The sequence below is a fragment of the Lepisosteus platostomus genome, chromosome 27 (genome assembly GCF_059453375.1).
Source record: "Lepisosteus platostomus isolate fLepPlt1 chromosome 27, fLepPlt1.hap1, whole genome shotgun sequence".
In the NCBI taxonomy this organism is placed as follows: Eukaryota; Metazoa; Chordata; class Actinopteri; order Semionotiformes; family Lepisosteidae; genus Lepisosteus; species Lepisosteus platostomus.
Window position 1 is genome coordinate 8595649 of NC_142637.1, and position 26687 is coordinate 8622335.

Here is a 26687-nt window from a genome sequence, read left to right on the forward strand (position 1 = left end):
CGTTTGTAAATTGACTTCTAAAAAGAACAAAATATTTATTAAGGAGTGGGGGGTGATGCTTTTCGTACTGTATCTCCAACCCTGATCCCGAAGAGCCCTCAATTCAGTGGGTTAAATTACGTTATTTAACCATTAAATAATCATTTTCGCAGTACCTGAAAAATAATTGTTGTGCTCAGTGACATAATTTGTGAAGATGAGTTGTGAAATTCGCCGCGACTCTTAAGTCATGGAAATGGCTAGCCCTTAAATGCCCACAGTGTTAAACTGACCACTAACTCGCAGTTGTTCCAAACCTATGGAAGAGGATTATGTGATTTGCAGGGTTTGGCGAAGGATGACCAGGAACACTTGATTCGGGCTCTATTGTCCTCGGAGTTAGAGTTTCCTATCGGACAGTTTAGGGTGACGGACTGGCGGTTTATTTAGAAAGCAATGGCGACCAGAAGAGTCTCTAGTTTCAACAACAAGCAGAAATCTGCGGCTGGAGACTCCACTAAGTGAGTTTGTTGTGTAACTTACGTTGTTCAGGAGATTTCGAGCGAATAAGTTTCTGTTTGCTAATTCTAGCAGCAAAGTTTTCCCGTTATGACAACCTAGCAATGTTGTGCAATTTTACAGGATGTAACGGAGCCTCTATCTTAATTCTCAAAGTAGATCTCGAATCACCAGGGCGGTCAGGATCAATAATTAACATATCAAAATGAAAAACGATAATACTTTTTGATTATAAATGCAGTACAAATGTAACACTTTAATAGGTTTAGTTAAGCTTTTACACGTTGCGTGTTTAAAAGTTTAATAGGCAAAACCCCCTTGTAATTATTGTTGTTTCGTTAGATGAGCTGTTCCTTCATGGAACAAAATCTGCCAGCCCTGCTAAAAGTGACAAAATCAGCGTGTTGATAAAACCTTCTGCGCGACAAATAAAAAAAATAAAACGCAAGCCGTTTTTTCTCATTGTGATAAACGACAGAGAATTCCACAGCCTCCTGTGTGGGAGGTCGGATCGTGTCACGTGTCAAGTCGTCTGGTAATTGGGTTATGTTTTATCATTTCTAGGGATGGAAGTTACAACAGTAGCGGGAACAACAGCGGCACAGTCCCGAAGAAAGCTAAACGTAAGAAGTGGAACACGGAGCAGAATGCCCAGTTCTTCCCAATTGAAACTGCCGCCGTGGTTCGGGAGTCCTGCACAGCCGGGTGCCCATTCGCGGAGCGCTGGAGTGTTTAATACAATTCGGATGTGTGTGGCAGGAGACGAGTCATCTCGGGGTTTGCTCCAGCTCGGTTTGTTTTGTGGGACAAGCAGGAGAAGGAATGAAAAATGCGCGCAATGCCGTCTTATAAGTCTAATAACCTGAATCATTCCCAAGGGTTGGGTCGACAGCAGCAGACAAACAAGCAGCAGACTTAGTTAGTGCTTCAGGTCTGGACCACGTTGGTGTGTTAGTTAGTCCTGGTTGTGTCTTGCCAAGGACTGTTAAATGGTCCCCAGATCTTCTCCATAGATCTGGCCCAGGCCCGGGGAGTTTTTTCCCCAAGGGGAAGCTGACCCTATAGGTCACTCTTCAATCAGCACGTTGTAAAGACTTGTAACGTGAGTTTTGTTCGGTGTGTTAAGTTAACTGGGTCAGTATCGTTGGAGATGCTCACTGTGGTCCTTGAGAGCTACGGTGTGTTGGCAGGTTCATTTTCAACGACCTCTCAATAGCAAAAATCCAGCTCAGTCATTCAAATTACTGCAGGTTACGGCGGGGACTGGTGACTGAAAAACGCAGGCTTATGACATTATGTGAAGTGGAATGTTGTGCCGCTATCTTTTTTTTTTCTTTTCTGACGTGCATTTCTCCCTGCGCAGCAGCTGGTAAAGTCGTCAAGTCTCGGTACATGCAGGCTGTTGAGAAGAAACCGCTGGCGAAGGTAGGGGGAAATTTACTTTGACCCGACTCGCCCACGTTTCCTGGCTGCGTGTGAATGGTTAGAAACAAGGGGAGGCCACTTGCCAGTAGTAGTTAATTGTTCTGAGGGTCTCACCCAGCTGAGTGTTGAAAGAAACCAGGATCTGGGCTTCAACAGTATTGCTGAGCAGCTTGTTCCACACTCCCACAACCCTTTGTATAAAGAAGCGCCTCCTGTTCTCTGTTACAAGTTCACTTCAGTGCAGTTCCCACCTGTGCCTTGTGCAGTCAGTGCCTACTGGTCCTGACTAGACCCCTGCAGTTGAGATTCAGAGTCCTGCAGGTTTCGTAGGTACAGTATGTCAATGAGCAGGCGATTAAGAATTTAAGTACCTGGGGATTTTACATCTTGATCATTTAAATAGTTAAATTAAGTAATTAAAGGGGAACTGCAGTCCCAGTTTCTCAGGCCGGTTATTAAATCTTGGTAACAAAATAAATTCATTGACTTGAGAGGGCGATTTGACCAATTTCAAATGAAGCACCAAGTCGTGAACTTGGTGAAAGTACTGTTAGTCGCCATGTTGTTGCAAAGCCCTGGTCTGGCCACGGGCGAGAGCACGAGTTCGCAAGAATCGTTGCCTCGTTGTGAATCGCAGGATGTAGCGCTGCTCATACCTGGAAATTCAGTCTATTTTGTGATGCAAATTGGAGATTTTACAAGTTGCTGTGTACGGTTTACTTTCATTGTGGTTTGAAACGCCCTCATCAGTGCTGATTCTTGTGAAAATGGCGACTCGGTTCCCCTTTAAGAAATATAATGGATTGGAAAGCAGAGGACACCCAGGCCCCTGTTGTTGCCCGTCCCTGGACTCGGCTGTTATTCCTTGTGGTGTTGGCAGCTTCTAGGCCAGGAGAGCCCGTGGAGGTTACGGTGACCGATGAAGAGTAGTGCTTGAAATGCCCCTCTGCCTGAACTCTGGAGTGTGAGTACGCCGCGTGTGCGAGTGATGGCACCTCTGCCTCCAGCCTGTTGGTCTTGCTTCCTTCACAGACCTCGGGGCCGGAGCAGCCCGGATGCGCGGCTCAGAGACCGGCAACGCCCACCAAGCCCGGGAACCCCTGCAGGTCCAGCCCCAGCTCCGCCCCCCGACGGTCCCTGGCCCCCCAGCCACTTGTCACCCCTTCCTGTAAGAGCCCGACGCGGACGGGTGTCCCGCACTCCCGTTGAGTGCCACGCGTGGCCGAGCTCAGGTTGTTCCAAGGGGGGGGGATGCCTCTAAGTCTCTGGTCCTAATTGTTCAGCTCACAAGTCGGTGAGAGCCATATCGTCCTGCAGCTCTCAACTGGTTACCCACTGGAGCCCAGCAGGGTTGAGCCTGGTCAGTACCTGGATGGGAGACCTCCTTGAAAGCTAAGGTTGCTGCTGGAAGAGGTGTTGGGGGGCCAGTAGGGGTCGCCCACCTTGCGGACTGCATGGGTCCTAATGCCTATGCCCGGTATAGTGGTGGGGACTCTCAATGGTGATTAAAGATCCCCTTGCATTTCCCGATAAGAGTAGGGAGTTATCCCGGTGTTCGGGCCAAATTTCCCCCCACGGCCTTTACTGTTGCCTCCAAACTGTCCCCATGTAGGACTGGCTTGTACTTGCCCTGTGACTGACTGGCGTCCTGTCCAGGGTGTACCCTGCCTTGCGCTCGTTGCTAGCCTGGTAGGCTCCAGCTTCCCGCGACACCATATGGTATAAAGCGGTCTGGCAAATGACATGATGTGACACATGGCAAGTCGCTGAGCTCAACAGGATTCTCCCTGAGACCTCAGGGCATCAAGGAGAATGAAGGGCTTAAAGATGGGAGTTTCTTTCAGTCACCCTGTCTCTTTGTAGTTGTGACCCACCTTCCCCAAACCTGGTCAACTGGGTTTGAGACAAAAGTCATGTTAATGTATGAAAGGAGCCCCCACTAGCGTTGCTTAAAAACATTTGTTTTACAGACATGGGCCTTCTTTGCTTTGCTTCTAGTGGAATCAGTTGTGATCTTGAGAACCAACCTCAATGAAATGGTCAGACATTTCTCAAGCTCGGCTTTCGTGATACACCTTTTTCTCGAAGCCCTGAGGGCGTTGCACCACCTTGAGCTTAATCCCAAGTCAAACACCACCTGTCTTTAAATTGGTATGGCCTGTGTAGAATAAAGGCTTGAGAATATGTCTGTGTATTTTTCTTTATCTTGTCCAGCTATGATGTCCAGCATACTGGAGCCTTCGCATGCTGGAATAAGTAACCTGCAGTCCACTCTGCTTGACGGGCACTGCCTGCGGCCACAGTTTGATGTCTCCTGCATTACAGGTGAGTGGGACACCCCCGACTGAGTGATCTGGGGTTCGTCATTGGTTTGTGCCAATAAACTGATCAGAGGAGACAGCAGAGCTGTCAGATTCAGCTCTGGAGCGTCTTGCATCACTGGATTTGCTCCACCAGAAATGTGTTACGTAGTCTATTTACTCTAATCCAGTGCTTGTGTTTGTAAGACTTCTAAACAGGCTGCGGGGTGTTGTGGGAACGACAGTTACTACTGGAGGGTCAAAGGTCAGAGAGGTCCTTCAGCTCCCCAAGGGTGCGATGCGTATCGGGTCCTGCCCCAGAATTCCAAACCTCCAGTCTGCAGGATGGCCTTGATGTTAATTAAAATTAACATCCTTAAATATGATTCCTTAAAAGTCATTGTAGTTTAATGCCTTCATTCTTAATTAATTGAGTCTTCATTACCTGAGCTTGATTAAGAGCTTTCTAATTGGCAGCAACCCATCTTGGGTCTCTTTTTGTGCCGCAGAAAAGACCATGCAGCACAACCCGTCTGATCCAGAGGAAGAAAAGGAAATTTTGGAAAATAACACTTTCTTGCTGGCCTACCTCACTGCAAAGGTAAGCAGAACAACAGGATGGGGGAGGGACTTCGGTTTGTTGTTCATGTGTGGTTTTCCAAGGTTATGCTGCATGTCTGCTACAGCCCTCTAGGTCAGGGGTGGTCTCCCCAGGTCCTGGAGAGCCACCATCCTGCAGGTCTTGTAGGTCACCCTCGCATCATCAACTGGTAAAAACGTGGAACAGTTTCGTTTAGACCACTGAAGCAGGTGATGTTTTTTCTCTCGGGGCCATTCAGCTGTATGTGGTCATTGGAACAAGCGCAGGCAGGTCGTACTGCGTTAGTGGGGCTCTGGGGGAGATCCTGACCTCCTCCTCTCGGCCGCGATTTTAGATCGAGAGCAGCACGCGGCGGCTGAGGGAGGAGGCGGAGCAGTGCCTGCTGGGGGCGATGGAGGAGAAGGACAGGCTGCAGGAGGCGGTGGGCAGCAAGAAGCGGCGCCACCTCCTGCAGGAGAAGGAGCAGCAGCTTGGCGCCTTGTTGGACCTGCAGGTAGACTCGACGTTTCATTTTCACCCGGTCACGCGCAACCTCTCCATGTTCCCTCGCTCATCTTGTGCCTCGACACCCTCTGCTCCTTAGAATTACATTTTGAAAACCCAATTTCGGAACGCGGGCAAAGTCCTCAGCCATCCTAGTGAAAAAACTGCTCTTTGTCCCGACACCGTTACGGTATTGCAACAGCGCTGGTACAAACAAATACACAACACTGTTGGGATATAAGAATTATTTGGCCCCCGGGACCACAGTGTTTGTGCCTGCTCCATTGTGTGCAGGGTGTGTTCTCTGTGACAAAGCTGCGTGTGTGAATGTGGCAGCTGTTGGAAATGATCGACAGAAATGACCAGCAGTGGAAAGACACCTCTCTCCCCACGGGCCTCCCCCGTTGCAGGTGGCGGCCCTGATGCCCGCGGTCGCAGCGGCGCAGGGATTTCAACAGGACTACGCGACGTTTGCCACGGCCCTGGACACGACGCGCCACGAGCTGCCTGTCAAGAACGTGCACATCGAGGGGGACAGGAGGGAGTTTCTGGGTGGGTTTCCGCTGTGCTCTGTTGGTCGGCTTGGGATCAGTTTACTGTGTTCTAAAAAATTTTAACCCTGTGGGTAAGGTTTTTTTTTTTCGGTTTCTTTGGTTCTTGGACGTCTCTAGTTTCGCAAAGATTACACGGAGGCGTGGCTAAGGCCCGTGGCGTCGTCTGTGCTGCATCATGTCTGGTGTTGGGCTGGTGTTGGGGCAGAGCGGTGGCTCTGTGGTTCAGGATCTGCGCCTGTGGCTGGAAGGTTGCCGGTTCAAATCCTGCAGCCGGCGAGGAATCCTACTCCGTTGGGCTCCTGAGCAAGGCCCTTAACCCCAACTGCTCCAGGGGTGCCGTACAATGGCAGACCCTGTGCTCTGACCCCCAGCTTCTCTCCCTGTCTGTCTCATGGAGAGCAAGCTGGGGTATGTGAAAAGGCAATTCCTAATGCAAGAAATTGTAAAGGGTTAATAAAGTGATGTTGTGTAGGAACAAATACAAATTTGACTTTTCCCAGTGGAAAGTAACCAACTTTTGAAAACCCCTCTTCTGCTCCTGGTGCTACACTCTTTTTCTGCCATGTTTGCCTGGGGACTGCATATCAATAGGTGCCCCACTGTCGTCTTTTGGTTAACACACGAGAGGGAGGCTGCTCTCCTGCAGGTAGTTAATAATTGTTCCAAGGATTTTAGAAACCAGCTCCCTGGGAAGGAAGCCAACATAATAGCTTCAACCACTTGGCTGGGTAGCTTGTTCCACACTCCCACCAGCCTTTGGGTACAGTCCCTCCTGTTGTCACTTTTCAGTGTGTAAGCCCTAGCTTAACTCTGGGGGTGTTTCTCCTTCGGCCCTGCAGGTAAAGTGGAGGCGTGCCTGAGGGAATCGCAGTCCCTGCTGCAGGTCTCTTGCACGCAGGACGCCCTGGGAGCCGATGGCCGAGCTGCTGAGCTGCTGTCCGAGGTGAAGACGACTGTCCAGGAGGTGGACAAGGAGCTGGCGAGGTGAGTGCTTGAGTTGTAGAGCGCCCAGCAGGAGCAGTGCCCGTCGGGGCCCTCGGGGGTCGTACCTCAAACTCGTTGGCAGCCTCAGCTCCTCTCCTGTGAGATTGATCTTTTTTTTTTAAGGTGACGTTTGAAGGCGGCGAAACGCCAGCTGGTGGGTAGGCCGGTGTGGTTCGACTTGCCGATTTGCTCTTTCGGTGTGCAGATGCGGAACTGGGACGCCCTCTTTAACATGCCTGCTGCTTGCTCTCTTCAAGGGGTTTTGGGGAGGTGCTGGAGCTGTCCTCCACCGTCAGCCGGCTGACCGTCCAGACGCAGCATCGCCAGGAAGAGGAAGAGGTTGGCCTGGCCGGGGCAGAGGAACTATATTTTCTCAAGAAGTGAGGCCTGACTGGGGCTGTTTTTTTCCCCCACGGAATCCCTTTCTAATTGACAACCCAGACATCCTACAAACTGCCTTAAAAGATTTAACTGCGTATTTGCTTAATGGGAAACAGTTCAGTTCTTATTGGGAACTATTATCAATATTATTGGGAAGGATCTGGGAATGCCTTGGCAGCGTGTCTTTCCCAGTGCTCCTACAGTCACGATCTGCAGACTGCAGGCGAGAGGCTGTGCCGATTTCAGTGTTTATATGGAATGTCTGGCTGCTTCAACACGGAGGTCAAAGGCCTCATGGATTTGATTGACTGAAAACGCAGTCAGTCATGACATCCCTTGCTTCTATTGGTCATGGCACCTAACCATACAGGTGTGAGGGATCTAGGAGACACGCCCCCTGCACTCAGTGCCTGCTGTCTCTCAAAGAAACGGGGCCCCAGTGTTCGATCATCCGATTGAGCAGGAACTCCTCTTTCGCAGTGCGAGATGGGCAAGGCGGGCGATGGGCTTCCATGCCTGCCAGTGGCAGGAGTGGGTGTGTGACCCAGCATCCCCACAAAGAGAGAGACGCACCCGTCGTCTAGTCTGTATTAACGCTCCCGCTGGGACAGCAGTTCGTTGTGTCCCTCGGTTCACCCCGCTGTCCCAGATCCACGGACTGGGAGTCCCCTGGGAGGAGTTCCACACGGGCCTCTGTTCTTCCTGGGCTGCAGAGGGACTGGAGGGGCAAGAAAAGTCGAGACAGTAAATGCGGTTTTGACAGATCTTATCACGTGCGCCAGGCTTTGTTACAGCCCATTCACCACCTTCTCTCAAATACGGGGACCCTCGTTTCTGCAGTAACCTTCTCTTAAACTCTGTCTGTGGGTCAACATCATATCTAGGGACTTGCAGTTTTTGTAGCCTTAGAGAAATCAAACACAATCTATATCTACTTTTCTGCAATGTGTCAAGTGTACAAGGATGTAATAGTAACTTATTGCTATTTATGATTCAAGAAAACTTTTTTGTATTTTCACTGTTGGCCCTTTTAAATTGTACCTTTTGTAAATAATGTAAAATAGTCTTCCCTGTCATAGCATGTATGCTATAAGAAACCTTTTTTTTCTAAACTGCACTTAAATATGTCAGGCTTCCAGGAGGAAAAATGTTGCAATTAAATAAAACTTTTCTAACGCCACCAAAAGTTTATTTTAATGTGGTTCTGCGTTTGTTTGAGAACTTTGAATTCGACTGGGACAGCTATCTTAAGTGTGACAATAAAGTATGAAATTAGAAGCGTTGGGAATAAGTCATGGAAAGACCGCATTCTTAACAACACACTCCAGTTTCAATTTTAAAAGTAAGGCCGCCTACGGGTAGTAGCTAATGATCCTGCGGAACCTATTGGCTGAAAGGTCCATCAATCACCGAGTGGCTGGCTGTGCTGCTGGATAAACCTCACAGGCCATCCGGACATGTGATTGGTTACTTCACTGTGTTTCGCTGGGGGTGCGGTCTGTGACGTAATCATCAGTGGTTGGCTGCTCAACAATGTTTTGGGAGGCCACTCGTTCATGATTAGACCACTCGCACTATGACGCAAACGTCGTGTCTCGCCTCTCCAGAGATGAGCAAGAATCGGAGCGGTCCAGCGTGAGTGTCCTGTTCCTTATTTACTATTTGAAAAGAAGGTTGCAGAGAATTTCTCCGTTTATTACATTCACGGGGTTTAATTGCACACGCCAGACACAGCGCACACTGAATCTGAACGTAGCTGGTTCAGCTCGCGTGTAACGGAGTAGCCCATTCAGTTAAAAGTTGAACGGGGAATTCAGTACTGCCTCTTAACGATTAAACGACACTTTCCCCCTTAACCAGTACAATGGTGTTTTATTGCAGCATTTACAAAACAGCCGTGGGAATAGTTCACGTAAAAACGTTTCTTGATTTAAAAGCGCCAACCTTTTGCGTAAGTCAGAGATGTGTTGCTGTTTCTGTTGCAAACTATACGTGATTTAGCGGCAGTGGTGTGGCATTCGTGATCTCACCGGGTAAAAACTGCCCCCCTGCATTGCAGGAGGTGTACAAGTTCGTCAGGAGGCCCTGTTATCTGGTGATTCTCTGGTACGATCTGTCGACACATGATGATCATGACAAGCTGTTATAAAGTTTCTGGCTTCTTAACGTCTTGCAGAAGGAATGGCGGTCGGAGAGGCCTTAACTGATCTGCAACCGCTTCGCCTAGGGAAAAAAAACTAAATTGTGTTTCCATTTTGTAGTTTTTCTTAACTATTCTTACCTCCAGTCTGGAGCTTTGCCCTGATTGATTTATGAGTGGATCCTGGTTATAGAGGTCAATGTGTCTGCAGTCCAGCTGGGCTCTCATTTATCTTAACAGCTCGTTATTGACACCCTGTGGACACACTGACCCCTCCAGGACCAGGACTGGACTCCCTGCAGACACACTGACCCCTCCAGGACCAGGACTAGACACCCTGCACACACACTGACCCCTCCAGGACTGGACTCCCTGCAGACACACTGACCCCTCCAGGACCAGGACTGGACACCCTGCAGACACGCTGACCCCTCCAGGACCAGGACTGGACTCCCTGCAGACACACTGACCCCTCCAGGACCAGGACTGGACACCCTGCAGACACGCTGACCCCTCCAGGACCAGGACTGGACACACTGACCCCTCCAGGACCAGGACTGGACACCCTGCAGACACGCTGACCCCTCCAGGACCAGGACTGGACTCCCTGCAGACACACTGACCCCTCCAGGACCAGGACTTGACACCCTGCAGACACACTGACCCCTCCAGGACCAGGACTAGACACCCTGCACACACACTGACCCCTCCAGGACTGGACTCCCTGCAGACACACTGACCCCTCCAGGACCAGGACTGGACACCCTGCAGACACGCTGACCCCTCCAGGACCAGGACTGGACTCCCTGCAGACACACTGACCCCTCCAGGACCAGGACTGGACACCCTGCAGACACGCTGACCCCTCCAGGACCAGGACTGGACACACTGACCCCTCCAGGACCAGGACTGGACACCCTGCAGACACGCTGACCCCTCCAGGACCAGGACTGGACTCCCTGCAGACACACTGACCCCTCCAGGACCAGGACTTGACACCCTGCACACACACTGACCCCTCCAGGACCAGGACCGAACACCCTGCAGACACACTGACCCCTCCAAGACCAGGACTGGACACCCTGCAGGCACACTGACCCCTCCAGGACCCTGCAGACACACTGACCCCTCCAGGACCAGGACCGGACACACTGACCCCTCCAGGACGAGGACTGGACACCCTGCGGACACACTGACCCCTCCAGGACGAGGACTGGACAGCCTGCGGACACACTGACCCCTCCAGGACCAGGACTGGACAGCCTGCACACACACTGACCCCTCCAGGACCAGGACTGGACAGCCTGCGGACACACTGACCCCTCCAGGACCAGGACTGGACACCCTGCACACACACTGACCCCTCCAGGACTGGACACCCTGCAGACACGCTGACCCCTCCAGGACCAGGACTGGACAGCCTGCACACACACTGACCCCTCCAGGACCAGGACTGGACAGCCTGCACACACACTGACCCCTCCAGGACCAGGACTGGACAGCCTGCGGACACACTGACCCCTCAGCAGTGAGCGCTTGTGCCCTCTGCTCCCTGAGAGCTGGCGTCTCGGCTGTGGAGGCGAGAGCGCCGCTTCCTGCTCACGCCTGCGGTATGTCTCCCTGTGGCAGGCGGGGGGCGCAGGGGGAGCCCCCGCGGGGGACCTGCCTGGCCATGTGCCCGGCCCAGGAGCGGCGCCAGCGCGAGGCGCAGAGGCGGCTCCACCGCTTCGAGGTCCTGGCGGGCACCGAGCGGGACCGGCCGCCCAGGGCCGACCCGGAGCGCACCGTGAAGGAGTACTCCCGCCCGGCGGCCGGCAAAGAGACCACCCGCCCCAGTGACCTCCGACCCCCGGACGTTCTGTACAGGACCACCTGCTACCTGATTGACCAGATCGCGTCCTCAGACACCCTGGGGCCCTGGACAGAGGCAGGTGTCTTCCTTTCTAAGGTTACAGGTTGAAAACAAGAGCGGATACAAATGAGAGGAGCCGTTCGGCCCCTTGAGCCCGTTTCGTAGTTGGTTGTCAACCGATAGAGGATCTAACCCAGCCATTTTTTTTAAAGTAGCCAGCATATTGTCTTCAGCAACGTGGGTAGGTAACTTGTTCCACACTCCCACAACTCTTAGTGTAAAGAAGTGCCTCCTGTCCTGGGTTTTAAATGCACTGCCACACAGTTTCCACTGGCGCCCTTAAATGCCATGCGCAGCCCTGCATTACCCTACCGCGCGGGACAGGCAGGAGAGCAGGTACGTCCCAGTAGACACTGGACAGTCGATCCAGTGGATGTCTTCAGGATGAATGAATGAAGCAATGCCAGAGTGAAACATGAACCAGAAACGGAGACGAGGAGGGTGTGCGTTTAAAACCGACCACCCTTCTTTACACAAAGGGTGGTAGGAGTAGGCAACGGGATGCCCTGCCATTCTGCTGAAGCTCGTACCTGGATGACTTGAAACCAGCCCGATCTAACCCGCCTCCCGCCCGCCTCGTGCTGTCAGGTGTACGACTTCGTGTTCGACCGGCTGCGCAGCGTGAGGCAGGACATGATCGTCCAGCGCGTCGGAGGCGAGACCTGCGTGGCCATCCTGGAGCGCACCGTCCGCTTCCTGCTGTACGCCTCCCACCGGCTGAGCCAGGAGCCCCTGCGCCTCTACGACCCCCAGATCAACCACACCCACCTGCAGGAGAGCCTGAGCTGGCTGCTGGGCTGCTACCGGGAGGAGCCCGGTCCCCACGGCAACGAGGAGGAGTTCCAGGCCCTCTGCTTGCTCTACAACCTGGGTAGGTACCCGGTGGCGATGGGGTCCCGGGACCGAGACCGTGCGTGAATGGGGGTAGCAGCCTCTCCTTAAGGGGGAACTGCAGAGCTGTTTTTATATTTCGGGGGGTTGATAGGAATCAGCGTTGATGAGTGCATTTCAAACCACAATGAATGGATGTAAAATGTAGACAGAAACTTGTAAAACCTCCAATTTACACCACAAAATCGACAGAATTTCCAGGTAGGCGCAGCACCATGTTCTGCGATTCAGAACGAGGCAGGGTGACGTATTCAGGCCCTATTACACTGTAAACCAGCAGGCTTGTGAACACATCTCTTGTGATCTAATAGAAATATTGCTCTCAACTTCGAGACTGTTTTGCTGACAAATACAGCTCACTTGTTAACTCTGCAGGCAGATCGCATTGGAACATTTCTGCAGTGAAATGTCTGCAGCACAAGCTGTACTCATTTGCTTGTTCATCACAGTACATGAGTCGTTCCAGGGACTAGTGAGCAGGAAGGGCCGCCTCACGTCACAGTTCACGACAGCTCCGGCTCTCGCCCATTGCGAGACAAGGGGTTCTGTGACAACGTGGCGACTTACAGTACTTTCACAAAGTTCAGGATTTTTGCTTAAATTGGAATCTGTTAAATTCTTCTGTACCGTCAATGAATTTATTTTGTTCCTGAAATTTAATAGCCAGTCTGGGAACTTGGGCCTGCAGTTCTCCTTTAAGACTGAGTCCTGGACTGTTTGCCCTGGGTTAGAGTGCCTGGTGGGTCTGTCAAACTAGACTGTAGTCCAAGCCGTTCTGCAGCCCTCTGGTTCAGTCTGCTGCACCACGGCCCCCAGTCACTTCTGTGGCCCAGGAACTGATTCCACACAGTCACTCTGAAGGCTCAGCTGGAGTGGAAGTCTGCTGTCAGCAGGGTCAAAGGGCAAAGGTCAGGCTCAGCTGGTCTGAGAAATTGGGCCTGCAGTTCCCCTGTAACACTGTGAACACTGACGTCTGAGGGCTCTAACTGAACCAGTCGCTTGCTTAATTAACTCAAGATCACCCAAGGCTCTAATCAATGACCATGATAGAGCTACCTGTCCAACCCATGGGCTTTAGAGTCTCCTGGAGCAGGGTTTGCATGTGCCTCGTTTATTTAAAAGAATCCTTTTTAAATATTCGCTTTGTCAGTAGAGTTTGTACAGAGGCCGTGAGCCCCTGAATCCTGGCCTGACTCAAGCTGCTCAGAAGCAAGAGTCCCAGCAGGATCCTGGCGTCAGTAATACTGGGTTTGTGGTCTTCCAGAGTCCTAACTGGACACCCTGTCGCTTCCTGGCGTTCATTGCACTGACCGGCTGAACGCCGTGAACATTTTAGACTTGGAACAGAACAGACACTGCAGTGAGACCACTAGACACTGGACGGTCAACCCAGTGGACTTGAATGACTGAATGAAGCGATGCCCGAGCGGAACATGAACCAGAAATGGAGACAGACGAGGAGGCTGTTCATTTCACACTGACGACACGTCTTTACACAAAGGGTGGTAGGAGTGGGCGACGACGATGGCCAGCCATTCTGTTGAGGCCGAGCTAGAAACAGATCAGATCAGCAGAGGCCGAGCGATGAGCCAGACGAGCCCCCCCCCGGCACTGACCTGTCCTCGTTCCTTCTCGAACCCAGGCTCCCCGGAGGCCCTGCAGCACGCCCTGCTGCTCCCCCCGCCGCTGCGGCGCTCCCGGCCGGTGAGCCTGGCGCTGGAGGTGAACCGCGCCTACCTGGAGCGCAACTACGTGCGCCTGTTCAGGCTGGCGCGCCGCCTCGGCTTCCTGCAGGGCTGCGCCCTGTGGCGCCACCTGGGGCCCTGCCGGCGCGGCCTGCTGCTGCTCTACAGCCACGGGCACAGCAGCCGGCAGGGCCGCTACCCGCTGGGGAGGCTGGCGCAGCTCGTGGGGCTGGAGCGCGGCGCCGCGGAGCAGCTCTGCCGCCGGGCCGGCGTGGAGGTGAAGGGGGACTGCGCCGTCTTCAGCAGGGCCTCGTTCCGGGACCCGGGGCCCGGGGCCGACGGGGGCCGCCCCGACCTGCTGGGCGAGGGGCCGGCGGGCCGGAGCGTGGCCAGCATCGTCCACGGGACCGCCGGCCCGGACCCCTGACTTTCCACGCGTTTTCCACGGCTGCGGGCGGGCCGATCCGCTCCAGGTTTTCCCAGCCGCGGGGGACCAGGGGACACGAGCTGCGAAGAGCTCTGGAAACAGGGAGCTCCTGAGCTGCTTGGTTGTTTCCCTGCTGTTGACAAGGGTTTTCCTTTGCTTTCCTGCCTCTGGAGGTCCAGAGAAAAACCCGGAGTGGCACAGGCAGCAACGCAAGGGGAATCCGTCTCCCAGTCCGGTCCTACAAACACCATCAACAAGTCCTTGGGACAGCAGGGCTGTGTTCACTGGGGGCCGGGGTTCCTGTGGACTCTGCACAAGAGAAAGAGCCCGTCCCTTCTGCAGGAGAGCACGGAAGCACGTGTGGTCTCCGGTCGAGGGGCTGTTCTGATGGATATTTGACTCGGGACCGGTTCTGATCGTTCAATACCTTTGCCTTCTCTCGCCACCTCGACCGCACGCCTGTAACTGCAGGTCCGGCTCCGAGGGAGGTGGTGCTGGGAATCGTCTTATTTTGACTGTTTACGTCTGGACTCAAGCGACGGACCGCGCCGGGTGGGTTTTATTACAAGTCTCAATGATGTTTTTACTTCTGTGACCGCGAGAGGACGCTGTGGCTCCACGCTGCCAGACCGCTCATCGTGGCTTGAATAAAGATTTATTTTACCAGTTCGTTGCCGTATTAAAATATCTACAGCTTTGGAAAGCTGGGGAGTATAGATCCGCTGGGCAGGTCACGGGTACGAGAACGGAGCGCTAGCAGACCGCTCTGTTGAATGCAGTGTGAGCAATAGACGAGACTGGGGCTGCTCGTTTGGAAAGAGTTATTCGAGATTTGACCCAGTTCACTAGAATGTAGGAAACTTTATTCGCCTGGCGCTTCCAAACGGGGTGGGGTGGTGGGGGGACTCATCGCTCCTTCACGGGGGCCGGGGGTCGCCCTGGGCGCTGAGCGCGTTTCACACCCGGGAGGGACGGAGACACGCCGCCGCCGCCAGTGTCCGAGAGCGGGATCTGCGACCCCGGCGCGCCCGAAGACAGGAGTCAACACTCGGGCCGGTGGGGAAGACCGCCTCGGCTCTCTTTCCTGCCCGCGATCGCCGTCCCCCCCGGCCCAGGTGGAGAGCTGGGGGGCGCCGTTTCGGGAGTCGGGCGGCTGGATAGGAAACGACAGGCGTTTGCGGAGCTTCTGCTAACGGAGGGGGAATCGGGCAAAAACAAAAGATCACGGAACTTCAAAGAGTCGACTGGAGAGAGAGGGAGAGGGAGAGGGAGGGAGAGAGGTGGTGGAGGGGAGGGGGGTTGAGCGAGAGAGGGAAAAACGCAGCAACGTCCCCTCTCACATGAATGAATAATGAGAGAAATGAGTATTTTTCAGCACCGGTTCGGGAGGGTGGATGCCGGTGAGATGACACGCTGAAATATGCGGGCTCGGATGTGAAGCCAAGCGTTCGGGGGCGACGCCTGACGCGAGAGGACTTGTGCAGGTCGGCAGAAGTTAGGCTGACAAAAAAAAAAAAATTGAGCTGCACAGAACGAAGTTTTTTTTTCCCCCCCAAAGTGTGTTTTAAAAAAAAAAAGTTGAAGTCTCTTCGCCGTACAGCGGTGAGAGAGAGAGAAAGAGAGGGAGGGAGGGAGAGAGAGAGGTGAGCGCCCGTTCCCCTGGCTCCTCTTCCAATGGCCCACGCTTTTGAACAAATCGGAGAAAGATTTTAATACTTCTTCCGCCCGTGTCCGCTTGCATGTGAGCTCCCGGGAGCCCCTGTGATACAACTGCGGTCCTTCCCAGGCCACCTCGACACCCGTCAGTAAGTTTTCGCGACCGGCCCGGCCCCCGGCCGAGCAGAGCGGCGGAGATGCGGAGAGCTGGCGGCGGCCAGGCGCTCCTCCGCTGGGGAGCTTTGATCCTGCTTTTCCGGGGACTCTTCGCCCAGGACAGACAGTGAGTACTTCTCTCCCCCTCTCTCTCTCCCTCCTTTTATCTCTGTGGTGTCGCCATTGCAACAATTAAGGGGCAGTTAGCGGGGGGTATTTTGTTTTTCGGGCGCACTTGCTGGTAACGTGCAGGAAGGCTGTAATGTGCGTAGCTACGGTTCAATCAAGTTCATCGGAACCGGAGCGGGGACGCATTCCGGTCACTTTCCTTTCTGGGGGGTGTTCCGATAACTCGGGAAGGGGGAACCCCGTTCTTTCAGAGCAGCTGAAAACATTTTGCTTTCCAGCCGGGAACACACTGTACTTCCATACATACCTAGCCTAGCTTTCCGAGCTATCCAAGGAAATGTGAAGTGTAACAAATTACTTTTAAGACCCGAAACATTTGAAAAAAAAAATCTCTCCTGCGCTGACAGACAGGGGGTTGTTGAAAATATGTAGAGACTTTGGCTTCAGGTCAGAGCCGAGGCGCAGCAGTAGTTTCTCCCCGGCGGCTGACCTAGGCGAGCTGCCGGGGGGACCCCAGTCGCGCCTCGCGTGTTCCGTGGGCAGACAGCTCCTCTCCCGGGAGGTTGTCGTTTCCGCCGGAGGGGCACAGCGCAGCCCCGCACCGGACAGCTGGGGAAGGGGGCTCTCCGCTCCCCGAAGCCGGCGGGCAGCAGCCGGCCCCCGGAGCAGACGCGGGAGAAACGGGTCGGGTGTCCGTGTGGGCTGGGAGCGGGGAGACCCCCGTATATCTCGGGAGAGACCCGCGCTGTCCCGTAACGGCGGTGGCCGGTTCCCCTGGGTTAGTGGACCAGCCAGAACCGAGCCGGTTTTCCGTGAGGGGGCCCCACCATTTGAGGTGGTCACCTCGCGGCTGTTATCGACCCCTTGGAAGAATTAATCTGGTTTTCGCTTTCGGGAGTTTGAATCTGAAGCAACAGTTAGCGGTTACTTAACAAGGAAGAGCTCGCCTTAAATTCGGCCACGACGAATGTCGTTCGTGTTTTACATTCTCTGCTAAAGAATAATGTTGCACGTAGTATGATAATACGAAGAACACTGAAGTGCCGTAATACAGTGATTTTAAATCGCAGAATCATTAACATGAACAGCAGGGAAGGCAGTCAGTTTGAAACGCTGATTTTTTCCTTGGAAACTAGATGTTGAATTCAGGTCTGTTATTGTGTTTCTGAGTGGGCTCTGCCCCCTCGCTCGGCGGAAAGGCTACCGCTGTCAGGATCCGGTGTTTTCTGAGGCGGGCTGGGTTTTACTGCCCGGCTTTCGGCGGCTTGTCGAAGCCGCGGGTCAGCAGTCCGGTTTCAGCCCGGACAGTCCTGGACCGTCTTGGGGGCTCCAAGCCCTGATAGACCTGGAGAGTCCTTCTGAAGTGTATACTATTAAGACGCCAGTACGTGATACGATGCACTAGTTCGAAATAATGTCATTATTCATGTTAATATTATTAAGAGTCCCCGCAGTGCTGAGCCTAGTATTATTTTTTGTTGTGTTGTGTTTGTGGTCGGTTTCTGCTTAACAGTTGTCATGACATTTAGATAACCATCCCGGTCATCATCAGCAGACTTTGTGACGAGGTGTCTGGGAAACGTTTCCTTTTTGAAGTAAATACGCCCCCCCCCCTCGGGTCTCCTGCGTCCCGGGCCGGGGAAGAGGTGCTCGGGGGGGGGGCTGTGTTGTTGTGGGGTGTCTGTCATGCTCGGCGTTGGAAGACTGCCCTGCGCTGTGTTTGATTGATCGGGTCTCCGGGATGCCGCGCTGTGCTGTGATCGACTGATCTGGCCTATGAAATTCCCGTGCTTCCACCACCTGTCTGCAGCATGCCAGAACTTCATCCCGAGCCGCTGGCTGCTGTTTCCTGCATTAATTGCGAAGGAATATCGGTTGGTCTGCCAAGAGCTTTCCAGATTAGTGAACCATAGAAAATGCTGCCGTTAGTACAGCGGGGATAAAGAGGCTGTGTTTACCTTTGTTATATTCTCTTAGCTGCCCACCACATTCCCAGATTTTCTCCGAATTGTCAGGGAATTAAATGGCATTTGGGCTACAGTAATCCCACCCGGGTGACCTGGCGCCCCGGGCACGGTGTCCCAGCGGACAGTGAAATGACAGAATGAAAAAAAAAACCCACTCATGTGACCCGCCCCTTCCATTTGAAATGTCTCCCAAGTTCCGGCACAAGCAGCAGCCCCACAGGAGCTCTCTCCGAGCGGCCTGTGCAGATCGGAGGCGTGGCGAAGCTGTTGATCTTCAGATATAGTGCTTCCCAAAAGAACCAATAGGCGCCTCGTACCCGACACCCCCACCTGAATCTCCGATGCAAAACACCCGCTTGTCTTTCGTGATGGAGTACCTCCGTGCTGGGGAGCACTGGAGCTGCCTGCTGATCTCCCCCCAGCCACGCGCTCTCTCGGAGTGGCACTGGTGCCTCTGGAGTGAAATTGCGTTACAAGATATACGATACAATTTTGCAAAGACAAAGACCTGTATTGTGGTGTTATTTCACACTTCTGATTCTCCTCCTCCTAAGTGCTGCGTGTGCGTGCAAATTGTGTTTAATTGCCCGAAGCAGTGCTAAATAGAGGGGCAGCTCTGTGTTTTTTAAATCTAATTATTGTTTCTTGCACAGCAGATCGGAGCTCTTATCAACAAGTGCTCAGCAGGATCAGTCAGGATTGAACTCACTGAGAGTTAGGAGAAGGAGAGGAGTAGGAATGTTTCTGTCTCCTAGGGATTTGGGTATCTAATGGCTGACTCCGTTACACAAAGCACCCCCACCCTGATTGCCATCCAAGCACCTTGACCTAACTTGACCTTTTCAGAATGTTTATTTAGAGAAGGGAGGCCTGACCTTTGCCCTTTGACCCTGCTGACAGCAGGCTTCCACTCCAGCTGAGCCTTCAGAGTGACTGTGTGGAATCAGTTCCTGGGCCACAGAAGTGACTGGGGGGCCGTGGTGCAGCAGACTGAACCAGAGTCACAGCTTGGACTACAGTCTAGTTTGACAGACCCACCAGGCAGACAGTCCAGGACTCAGTCTTAAAGGAGAACTGCAGGCCCAAGTTCCCAGACTGGCTATTAAATTTCAGGAACAAAAGAAATGCATCAGGGCCGGATTGTGGTGCTCGTAGGCCCCGGGCACTTTCACTCTGAGTTGTGCCAGGAGAGGGGTCAACGCCAGTTGAATTTTGTTGATTGACAAGATGCACTTTAAACTGTGCTAATGCTAAACCCCGTGACTGATGGGGCGAGTCGAGAGACCATCACTTCCACACTTCTAGTTTCTAGAACAGCCGCTAGAGAGCGTGTGATTGTTGATGTGGAGAACCGAGAGTCGATCGCCAGCGTGTTGTTTCAGCTCGTTTTTCATTAGTCACTAGTGTTTCCCTTCTTCGTAAGCCCTAAATTTCATAGGCCCTAGGCGCTGTACCTGCAGGGCCCAATGGGAAATCCGGCACTGAAATGCATTGACAGTATAGAAAAATGGAAAAAATTCAGATTTAAGCACAAAATCGTCAACTTTGTGAAAGTACTGTAAATCGCCATGTTGTCGCAAACCCCTGTCTGGCCACGGGCGAGAGCGAGAGCTCCCACGAATTGCGCCGATGAAGCGGCCCTTCCTGCTCACTAGTCCTTGTAATAACTACAGTAGTGGTATGTACCTGCAAATAAGTACAGGTTGTGCAGCAGACATTTCACCCCAGAAATGTCCCAACGTGATCTGCCTGCAGAGGTAACAAGCAGTACTTGTCGGAAAAACGGTCTCCAAGTCAAGAGCAATATTTCTATTGGATCACAAGAGATGTGTTTACGAGCCTGCTGGTTTACAGTGTAATAGGGCCACAACATGTCACCCTGCCTCGTTCTGAATCGCAGAACATGGCGCTGCGCCTACCTGGAAATTTAATCTATTTTGTGATGGAAATTTGAGGTTTTGGAAGTTACTGTGTTCATTTTACTTACATTATGGTTTGAAATGGGCTCATCAATGTTGATTCTTTTTAACCCAGAAATATAAAAATAGCTCTTCAGTTCCCCTCTAATAAAAGCAAAGGGCAGTGTAGGCCCGTCTGTCATCTTTAGAGACAGGCTCAAGACAACAGGTTATATGTCAGGCAGGAAGAATACATCTTTTAAGTCTCATTTTAATAATAATAATAATAATAATAATAATAATTAATCATCATCATCTTAAAAAACTTTATTTTATATATTGCCTTTAAAGGTGTCTTCTCAAAGTGCTTTACAGAATGAAAACAAAAAATAAATACACAAGATATGCACAACGTGAGGAGACAGTAGATGGAGGTACTGAGTACAGCAGGAGCAGAGGGGTAAAGAACAGAACCAGTTGAGTAAAGGCTCTTCTATAGAAGATGGTTTTGAGTATGAATTTGAAGGAGTTTAGAGAAAGTGACTCTCTGATATCCTTGAGGATAGAGTTCCAGAGCACTGGGGTGGAGCAGGAGAAGGCCCTGTCACCCCTAGAGTGTAGACGGGCTTGGGGGACAGTTAGGAGAGCAGAATTAGAAGAGCGAAGGTTGCGAGGTGGGGAGTAGGGCGATAAAAGTTCAGACAGGTACTGAGGTGCCAAGCAATGCAGAGCCTTATAGGTGAGCATGAGGATTTTGAAGTTGACAAGAAACTTAACCGGAAGCCAGTGCAAGGACTCCAGGATAGGAGTAATGTGTTCACTTGCACTAGACCTGGTCAGGATTCTGGCTGCCAAATTCTGGACATACTGGGAGTTTGTTTAATGTGGATTTAGAAACCCCAGCGAGTAGAGCATTACAGTAGTTGATTCGGGAGAACACAAATGTGTTGATCAGCTTTTCAGCCACAGTTAGTGATAACACAGGACGTAGTCTAGCGATATTTCTGAGGTGAAAGAAAGATGTTTTGACAATATGCTGCATATGTGGGTCGAATGTCAAGCCTGAATCAAATATCACCCTCAAGTTTTTCAATTTAGACTGAAGCTCAAGTACAGACCCATCTACAGACAGGGTTACAGGACTGGCTTTACAAAGTTGATGGAGGGTGCCAATAAGCATGACTTCAGTCTTGTCACAGTTTAGATGAATGGACATTTCGCATCATCCATGTTTTTATGTAGGAGATGCAATTAGATAGAATAGAGACAGCCACATCAGTGTCAGGTTTGGTATGGATGTAGATTGGAGTATCGTCAGCGTAGAAATGATAGTTGAGACCATGTGATCTTAAAAGCTGACCAAGTGGAAACATGTAGATGCTGAAAAGTAAGGGGCCCAGTATTGAGCCCTGCGGAACACCAGACTTAACGAGTCCAATTTCAGACCTAAATCCGGCAAGAGAGACAAAGTGACAGCGATAAGTGAAAACCCTGCAGGCACTGGCCTTATTCCACCATACTTGGTCTCGGTATCCAATAGTTTGGAGGAGTAGAGAGGACCAGTCTTTTTCTCCTCCAGCCTCCTTGACAGCGTGTTGTTCCGGTGAACAGTGATGACGTGAGGCTCTCCTTCTGCAGAGAGGCTCCTCCCTCTGGCCAGGCTCACCGGTGCCGCCTTTCCCCCTCTCTCTGTCTCCCCCCAGGGGCTACCTGATCGCGGCGCCCTCGGTGTTCCGCGCAGATGTGGAGGAGTCTGTGAGCGTGACCATCTTCAACCCCGTGAAGGAGACCAGGGTGCAGGTGCAGCTGTGGGTGAAAGGGGAGGTGGTGGCCAGCAGCCATGGGACAGTGCTGGGTGAGTCTGGCCACGCGGCTCGGCTCCGGCTGTGTTGCGGCAGGCTGGTTCAGTGGGTTGGCACTTGGGTGGGAAAACCGCATCGTTAGCCAGTGGGGACCAGAGCTCCCTCAGGGTGGCACGGTGTTGGCAGACGAGGCGGGCACGAGGCGAGTAGGCTTTTTCTTGGACTCGGGTGCGGCAATGATCGCGATGACCTGCCAGGCGTCTCAGGGCTTGCCGATGATGTCAATGTGTCTCACATTGTCAACTGCTGCACGCCAGACCCCGTGCCACGGGGGGCGGGGCAAAAGGGGGCGTCGCCCCTTCAACTGAAAAACTGCCCCGCCCCCTCAGTTTTGGACAGAACAATTTTGGAATGCTTACTTAACTTGTGCCCTAAAAAATAGTACTTTGTCAGTGGTCAGATAACGACACTAACCCCGAATTCACAGTTACTACTACATCGGACAGTTTGATGTGCAGGAGGGCTATCCGTCCAGGAACGGCACCTATTCCATAGTGTCTACGTTACTGGGACATTATTATTCAACATTATTACGATCTTGTTTGATCAGGTGGACATGATCCCTTGCCAGTAGTTTATCCTTATACTTACAATCGTTATAAAACTAGGACTGTAGTTATAGAAGTTTGTGCTTTCTGTTGTTTTTACAACTATTTTTCTTAACGATTCAGAACCTCATTACCATCAAACTAATTGTAATTGCTCCAGGCAATAATAGCCGCAAGGGGGCTGATGAATGTGAAAGTGTACTTCATCGCTAAATGCCAGATTGCCCGTCATTATCTTCTATCATGAAGCACTCATCAGTGGCATGGTTGTGAGATTTCACCTGGGTAGTTGCAATGGCTCCATTTCAACTGAAATATCACCGCCCCCCCCCTCAGAATTTCAGACGCCCCCTTACAGATTTTTCCCCTGGTGCCCGCCCACCCTGCGGCACGCTGTCCTGTTGGCGACTCTCGGCGTGCCACTTGAGAAACGGCCCTCGTTCTGCTCCGGTAGACAGCTGGACAGTTGCAGACCGGGAGGGAGTAACATCGGCAGTAACGAGCCGATTCCAATTTTCCAAATTGCTGTGCTCCTCGTGAGAATTCTTGTGTGTTCGTGCGATCCAGTGCGTTCGTGTCCGCACTTAGTGAACTGTTGGCACTGGATCATGCAGAATCGGCAATGTAATGAACTAACAGGTTGGGATGCAGCTGAGCAGGGGCGAAGGCACAGAGGTGATCTTATTAAGAGCTGCCTTTGCTTCGAGGTGACAAGTCTCTGAAAGACCTTACTGAGGCCGAGCGCCCACAAGGGGTAATTGTGTTCATGGCAAGAGAGATCAAACAAGAGTTCAGTCACGGGGGAGCTATATACCAGCTCCCAGCCCCCCCAGAACCCCTGAAGGAACCCATATTGTATACATAAAACTTCTGCACCCTTTTCATGTTTTTCTCAATTCTTAAAATATACCAAACGGACTACAAGCCCTCATTTCCTGATGAATGATGTTTCTTCCTCTGTTTTTGATTTCAGACAAAGGCACAATCAAATTAAAGGTGAGTTCCTGGCTTCTAATGCCCTAGATTATCCAGATCCAGCTGCCTGCTCCTGGCTTGTTTATCTGCTCTCCAGGTATGTGGAGATGACAGGTGGAATGTGTCCGTTTGCCTGGCTGAGTCTCCCCTGCGCTGAAGGAGACCAGAGCGAGCTGGCGAACTCCGGCTCCCTCTAGTTTCTCTGAGTGTTTCTGTGAGTGTGTGTGTGTGCTTCCACCCCCGAGCCTCACCCTCCCGAAGTCATTTCTGACAGAGCCAGAACTGAAAAGCTAAGAGTGTTGTTGCACAGCGGTCTCATCCATTCCAGGTTATACCTGCTGCCTGCTTCTAGGCTTCTCCTCAAAGCCAAATGAGGCAGATTACCTGAATGGTCCCTCTCATTGGAAAACTTTCCTACTGTATGTTATGTTTCAGAACAGGTGCTGGATTGTGCAGAAGCTGTTTTAGTCCATGTCAAAGCAGCCTTGAATGTTTGCATGACTTTGTGAGTTTGTTGCAGCGGGAATGAGTTTGTCAATTGTCAATTGGAATGAGTTTGTCAATTTCTCTGTTTTGACTTGCGTTAGACTGTTTCGTTTTCGGTATGATTGTGCTCTGACCTGTGCTGTGTGGTGGATCTGGGGGTGGCGATATTGGCCGTTTCTCCAGCGTCCTCTTGCTCTGTGTGTGACCCAGGTCCAAGTCCCACGACGGACTGCACGCTGGACCTTGGATAGCTCCTCTCTCAGAGCTCATGGCCTCGGCCTTCGCTTCTCCAGAATCAACTCCTAACTTCACACAAAGTGCAGGCAGCAATTTCCACAATAGTGTTCATTGTGTCCACCCATTTTCTGTCCACTGTGTCCAGCTGGTGGGTGCCAGAGCCCATCCTGGCAAGCCATGGGCGCTCGGTAGGATACACCGTAGTCGGGACGCCAGTCCATCGCAGGCCACGCACTGACACAAACACACACACACTCACACCAGAGTCAGTTTTCCCAGAAGCCAATTAGCCGCCCAGCATGTCTTTGGACGGTGGGGGGAATCCAGAGCACCTGGGGGAAACCCACACAAACGTGGAGAGAACATGCAAACTCCACCCAGACCGTGCCGCTCCTTTTGGTGTCTTATGCCATTTAAATCCCTGTGTCGTGTGTGAGTGTGTGTGGTGTCTTGAAGTCAGTGTGGGCGCTGTCGGTGGAAGCCGTGGCGCCATTCTCTCTGATCGCGTTCCCGTGTGGTGCCGTTACCCAGGTACCTCCTGGCCTGCGCGGACAGGCTCATCTCAAGGTGTGGGGCAACCGCCACCTGACAGAGGAGGGCTACATCTTCCACAACTACACCACCGTGACCGTGGACAGCAAGGGCGCGGCAGTCTTCATCCAGACCGACAAGCCCGTGTACAAGCCCCGGCAGAAAGGTCTGTGCCTCTCTCTCTCTCTCTCTCTCTCTCTCTCTCTCGCGCTGAACGGTGTCAGGGACTGCGCTCTTCGAGAGCTGCAGTCCAGCAGGGTTTGGAGTCCTCCGTAAGTGTCAGCGTCTGCAGAGCGAGGAAGAGTCAAACCTGTGAGGTTAAAGAGGAGCTGCAGTCCCAGTTTCTCCGACCGGTGACTCTATCTCGGCAACAAAATGAATTCATTGACGCTATCGAAAAACTGTACAGATTTCAAATGAAGCACAGAATCGGGAATTTTGGGAAAGTACTTTAAGTCGCCACGTTGTCGCAAACCCCTGGCGTCACCACGGGCGAGAGTGAGAGCTCCCACGAATTGTGATGTGAAGCATCCCTTCCTGTGATGGCTGATGTAACACCATACATGAGCGCGTAGGTACAGGTTGTGCAGCCAGCATTGCACCGCAGAAATGGCTCAACGTGATCTACAGGCAGAGTTTACAAGTAAGTAGTATTTGTCTGCAAAACCATCTCGAAGCCCAGAGCAATATTTGTATTAGATTAAAAAAAGATGTATTCACAAGCCTGCTGGTTGACAATTTTAACAGGGCTACGTCACCTCACCGGACGTTTTGTTGCCTCGTTCTGAACATAGTCCAGGGCTCACCTGGAGAGTTAGTCTATTTTGCGATGTCAATTGGAGATTTTACATGTTACTGTGTACATTTTACTGTGGTTTGAAGTGCACTCATCAATGGCGATTCTTTCGAACCCTGAAATATAAAAATGGCGTGGCAGCTCCTCTTTAAGGCTCAGAGGGACCAGTTTAACTCTGCTCCGAAGGCCTGAAAGTGCTTTCAGATGAGAGATAAGATGAGAATTTACGGATAGGGATCACAGGAGGGAAAACTCACCTTAAATACTCCACGCAGAGCAGTCCAGCACTCCTTATGCTGGGATTCCACTGCAGAACATTTGCTGTCTCTTTCCGGGAACACCCCAGGGTGTGGAGCAGGACCTTTTGCGGAGTTATCCGTGCCGTGTTCGTCTCCTAAAGCCTTTCTCTGTGCTCTGTCCTCCTCTAGTGCTCGTGAACATCTTCTCCGTCACCCCTGACCTGCGGCCAGCCAGGGACAAGGTAACGAGACCTTTATCTCGGGGCAACGCGGGGTTTTGCGCACGATCCTGCAGATGAAAACAGATCAGGAAGGCAGAAACAGCCAAGCCAGGAAGTGGATGTGGATTTTGTTTGTTTCAGACATTTTTATAGGATGTGGATGTCTGCTTCTTAGAACCAGGTGTTTTTTACACCCCTTCATGCCCAGTCTGTCAGGTGTCAGGGACAGGGCTTGTTGGTATCTAGAAAGCTGGAGGGGGAAGTAAATTTCAGCAGGAAGACACCATGCTTTCACTTGCATGACCCTGAGCAAAGCGACTCTGGGCAGCCAGCTGGGGCAGCACGATCACAGCACACCCACCTGCGTCCAGATCCCTCTCGACTTGCTTGTGGTCTGCAGTGAATCCTGGCCCCTGGCAGCCGCCCACAGCTGGGACAGCATGCAAGAGCTGCAGTGGGCACTGAATGAGTGTATCTGCCGAGCAAACCCAGCCTGAAATGCGCAGGATCAACGTTCCACCTGGTTCTCCGTGTGCTGAGTGTGTGGAGGCTGGGAACAGGGCGCGTATTGACGGCGGCGTTGTCAAAGCTCGCCGCTGGCACCGGGCCGCGCTCTCGCACACAGACCGCCGATTGTGAGGGCAGGTGGGGGGGAGGGAAGGCCACTGGCCCACGCTGCCTCTCTAATGTGAGCCCGTCCTGTGT

At 52.2% G+C, this 26687-nt stretch overlaps 3 protein-coding genes across 5 annotated transcripts in view; all 3 read left to right on the top strand.

Annotated features, from left to right (window-relative positions):
- The first annotated feature begins 364 nt into the window (after positions 1-364).
- On the top strand, positions 365-8412 carry haus8 (HAUS augmin like complex subunit 8). Of its 2 annotated transcripts, none has more exons than XM_088621944.1 (10): positions 365-500; positions 1063-1121; positions 1862-1923; positions 2956-3091; positions 4138-4248; positions 4733-4824; positions 5159-5317; positions 5718-5859; positions 6701-6845; positions 7103-8412. In XM_088621944.1, exons 1-10 carry the CDS (start codon positions 436-438, stop codon positions 7227-7229), a joined length of 1098 nt encoding a protein of 365 aa, XP_088478070.1. In that variant the 5' UTR covers positions 365-435; the 3' UTR covers positions 7230-8412. The 2 variants fall into 2 exon arrangements, with proteins under 2 accessions (XP_088478070.1, XP_088478071.1); XM_088621945.1 differs by having other exon boundaries at positions 1865-1923.
- Positions 8413-8760: 348 nt separating this feature from the next.
- Positions 8761-14950, top strand: sac3d1 (SAC3 domain containing 1). Its single transcript, XM_088621943.1, has 4 exons — positions 8761-8861; positions 10996-11293; positions 11867-12149; positions 13812-14950. Exons 1-4 carry the CDS (start codon positions 8803-8805, stop codon positions 14279-14281), a joined length of 1110 nt encoding a protein of 369 aa, XP_088478069.1. The 5' UTR covers positions 8761-8802; the 3' UTR covers positions 14282-14950.
- Positions 14951-15036: 86 nt separating this feature from the next.
- The window catches only part of cpamd8 (C3 and PZP like alpha-2-macroglobulin domain containing 8), a 56675-nt gene continuing 45024 nt past the window's right edge, over positions 15037-26687 (top strand). For both annotated transcript variants that reach the window (XM_088621917.1, XM_088621918.1), the window contains exons 1-5: positions 15037-16220; positions 21791-21942; positions 23471-23493; positions 24727-24892; positions 25951-26003. In XM_088621917.1, coding sequence (XP_088478043.1) covers positions 16135-16220; positions 21791-21942; positions 23471-23493; positions 24727-24892; positions 25951-26003 — 480 coding nt within the window. In that variant the 5' untranslated portion in view covers positions 15037-16134. The remainder of the gene's footprint in view (positions 16221-21790; positions 21943-23470; positions 23494-24726; positions 24893-25950; positions 26004-26687) is intronic.

Bases quoted from the DNA above. Each gene is read 5' to 3' on its own strand.
- haus8 (XM_088621944.1), top strand. From the start codon at position 436: ATGGCGACCAGAAGAGTCTCTAGTTTCAACAACAAGCAGAAATCTGCG. The intron at 4,249-4,732 runs GTGAGTGGGACA...TTTGTGCCGCAG, and splicing joins TGATGTCTCCTGCATTACAG to AAAAGACCATGCAGCACAAC. The intron at 6,846-7,102 runs GTGAGTGCTTGA...GCTCTCTTCAAG, and splicing joins GTGGACAAGGAGCTGGCGAG to GGGTTTTGGGGAGGTGCTGG.
- sac3d1 (XM_088621943.1), top strand. From the start codon at position 8,803: ATGACGCAAACGTCGTGTCTCGCCTCTCCAGAGATGAGCAAGAATCGG. The intron at 11,294-11,866 runs GCAGGTGTCTTC...TCGTGCTGTCAG, and splicing joins CCCTGGGGCCCTGGACAGAG to GTGTACGACTTCGTGTTCGA. The intron at 12,150-13,811 runs GTAGGTACCCGG...TCTCGAACCCAG, and splicing joins CTGCTTGCTCTACAACCTGG to GCTCCCCGGAGGCCCTGCAG.